At 38.0% G+C, this 1,635-nt stretch overlaps 1 protein-coding gene across 1 annotated transcript; it reads right to left on the bottom strand.

The window, feature by feature from the left end:
* Positions 1-237: 237 nt before the first annotated feature.
* LOC309554250 (olfactory receptor 5V1-like) lies at positions 238-1,173 on the bottom strand (the record flags this gene model as incomplete). The annotated part of the gene is made up of 1 exon (XM_082255886.1): positions 238-1,173. The coding sequence occupies one exon, from the start codon at positions 1,171-1,173 to the stop codon at positions 238-240; it is 936 nt and encodes a 311-aa protein (XP_082112012.1).
* Between the last annotated feature and the right edge of the window lie 462 nt (positions 1,174-1,635).

Below are 1,635 nucleotides of genomic sequence, written 5' to 3'. Positions count from 1 at the left end.
AAGTTATTGTTTTTTGGGTGGAGACATTATGGTTGTAGCTGTATAATGGATGATTTAGTAAAATGATCTGCAAGAGCACAGATTGGAGTGCAGTTCTCAGCAACTTAATTTCATCCTATGACAAGCAAAGATGGGCTTTTTTGAACCTGCATTTGGAGTCCAGAGACAAGAGGAAGGAGCAGGTCTAGAGTAGTGCATTGGGTTTGGTCTATATACCTGTACTTACAGTTCCTATTCTCATTCTGGTACATGCTTTTTTCTTGTAATCCCCAGCAACGCCTCTTTAACATCTTTGTTTCTCAAGGTGTAGATGAAAGGGTTGAGCATTGGAGTCACAACACTATAGAACAAGGTGGCCATTTTATCCTGGTTGGCCACATGAGTGTCTCCCGGTCTCATGTACAAAAAAACTATTGTACCATAGAAGAGGGCGACTACAATAATATGTGAAGCGCAAGTGGAGAAAGCTTTTTTCCGACCGACAGATGTACTGATCTTAAGTATACTAAAAATAATATTGCCGTATGTAATTAGAATGAAGAAAAATGGGCCCATAACCACAAAAATAGCACACAAAAAAATAATGGTCTTATTAAGAGAAGCATCTGTGCAGGACAGTTCTATTATATATGGTATCTCACAGAAAAAATGGTTAATGATATTTGGGCCACAGAATGGCAATTGCAGTGCAAATAATGTGTGTAGCAAGGAGTTTATAAAGCCCACAATCCAACAGCCAGCTGCCATCTTAATGCATAAGCTTTGATGCATAATAGTGGTATAGTGTAATGGGCTACATATAGCCACATACCGATCATAAGCCATTGCTAAGAGAAGGCAGCATTCAGAGCCTCCTACACCCATGTGTATAAACAATTGGATGAAACAGGCACCAAATGATATACTTTTCTTCAGTGATAAAAAATTTATCAACATTTTGGGAACTGTACTGGAGGTGAACCAAATGTCCATAAATGATAAGTTACTCAAGAAGAAATACATTGGTGTATGGAGACGGGGGCTTATCCTGCTGGCAAAAATAATAAGGACATTACCCATAAGTGATGTAATATAACTGATAAGAAATACCAGAAATAAAACAGTCTGTATATCCGGGCGTCTGGTCAACCCCAACAGAATGAATTCCTCAACTTTTGTGTAGTTCCACATCATTATTCCCCTGGATAAAGAATTGTGTTGTGAAATGTCATGGTATTCAGGTTTATGAATATACAATGCTTTGACTCCTTAGGAAGAGTCCTTGACTTCACACATCTGGCAGTCTTCCAAGAACCTGGGAATCCAAAGTGTGGGACATCTTTTTTTCTGAGATCTCAAATATGACCTCTTTTATGGCAGTCATTTATCTATCAAGCAGATTTGTCATCTCTAGAATCTGGATGTGGGTACGGTCTTGGCAGGATTTTTATTCTGGGGAATTTCCATGTTATTGAAAACCTGACAGGTGACAATCCAACACACAAATAAGACATCAGTTTCAGTTGGATAGACTTTTTAAGTTGAGCTATAAGAACAGGAGATAGCCTTAAACAGATAGTGATAATAATTTTTCTTGGTTAAACTACACCTTTGTCCTCTAAGATCACTCTTCCTTTATGGCAATTACATATTTAG

Source organism: Pelophylax lessonae, assembly GCF_965119305.1.
Source record: "Pelophylax lessonae genome assembly, chromosome: 4".
Taxonomy (NCBI): domain Eukaryota; kingdom Metazoa; phylum Chordata; class Amphibia; order Anura; family Ranidae; genus Pelophylax; species Pelophylax lessonae.
This window is presented reverse-complemented; position numbering and strand designations above follow the sequence as displayed.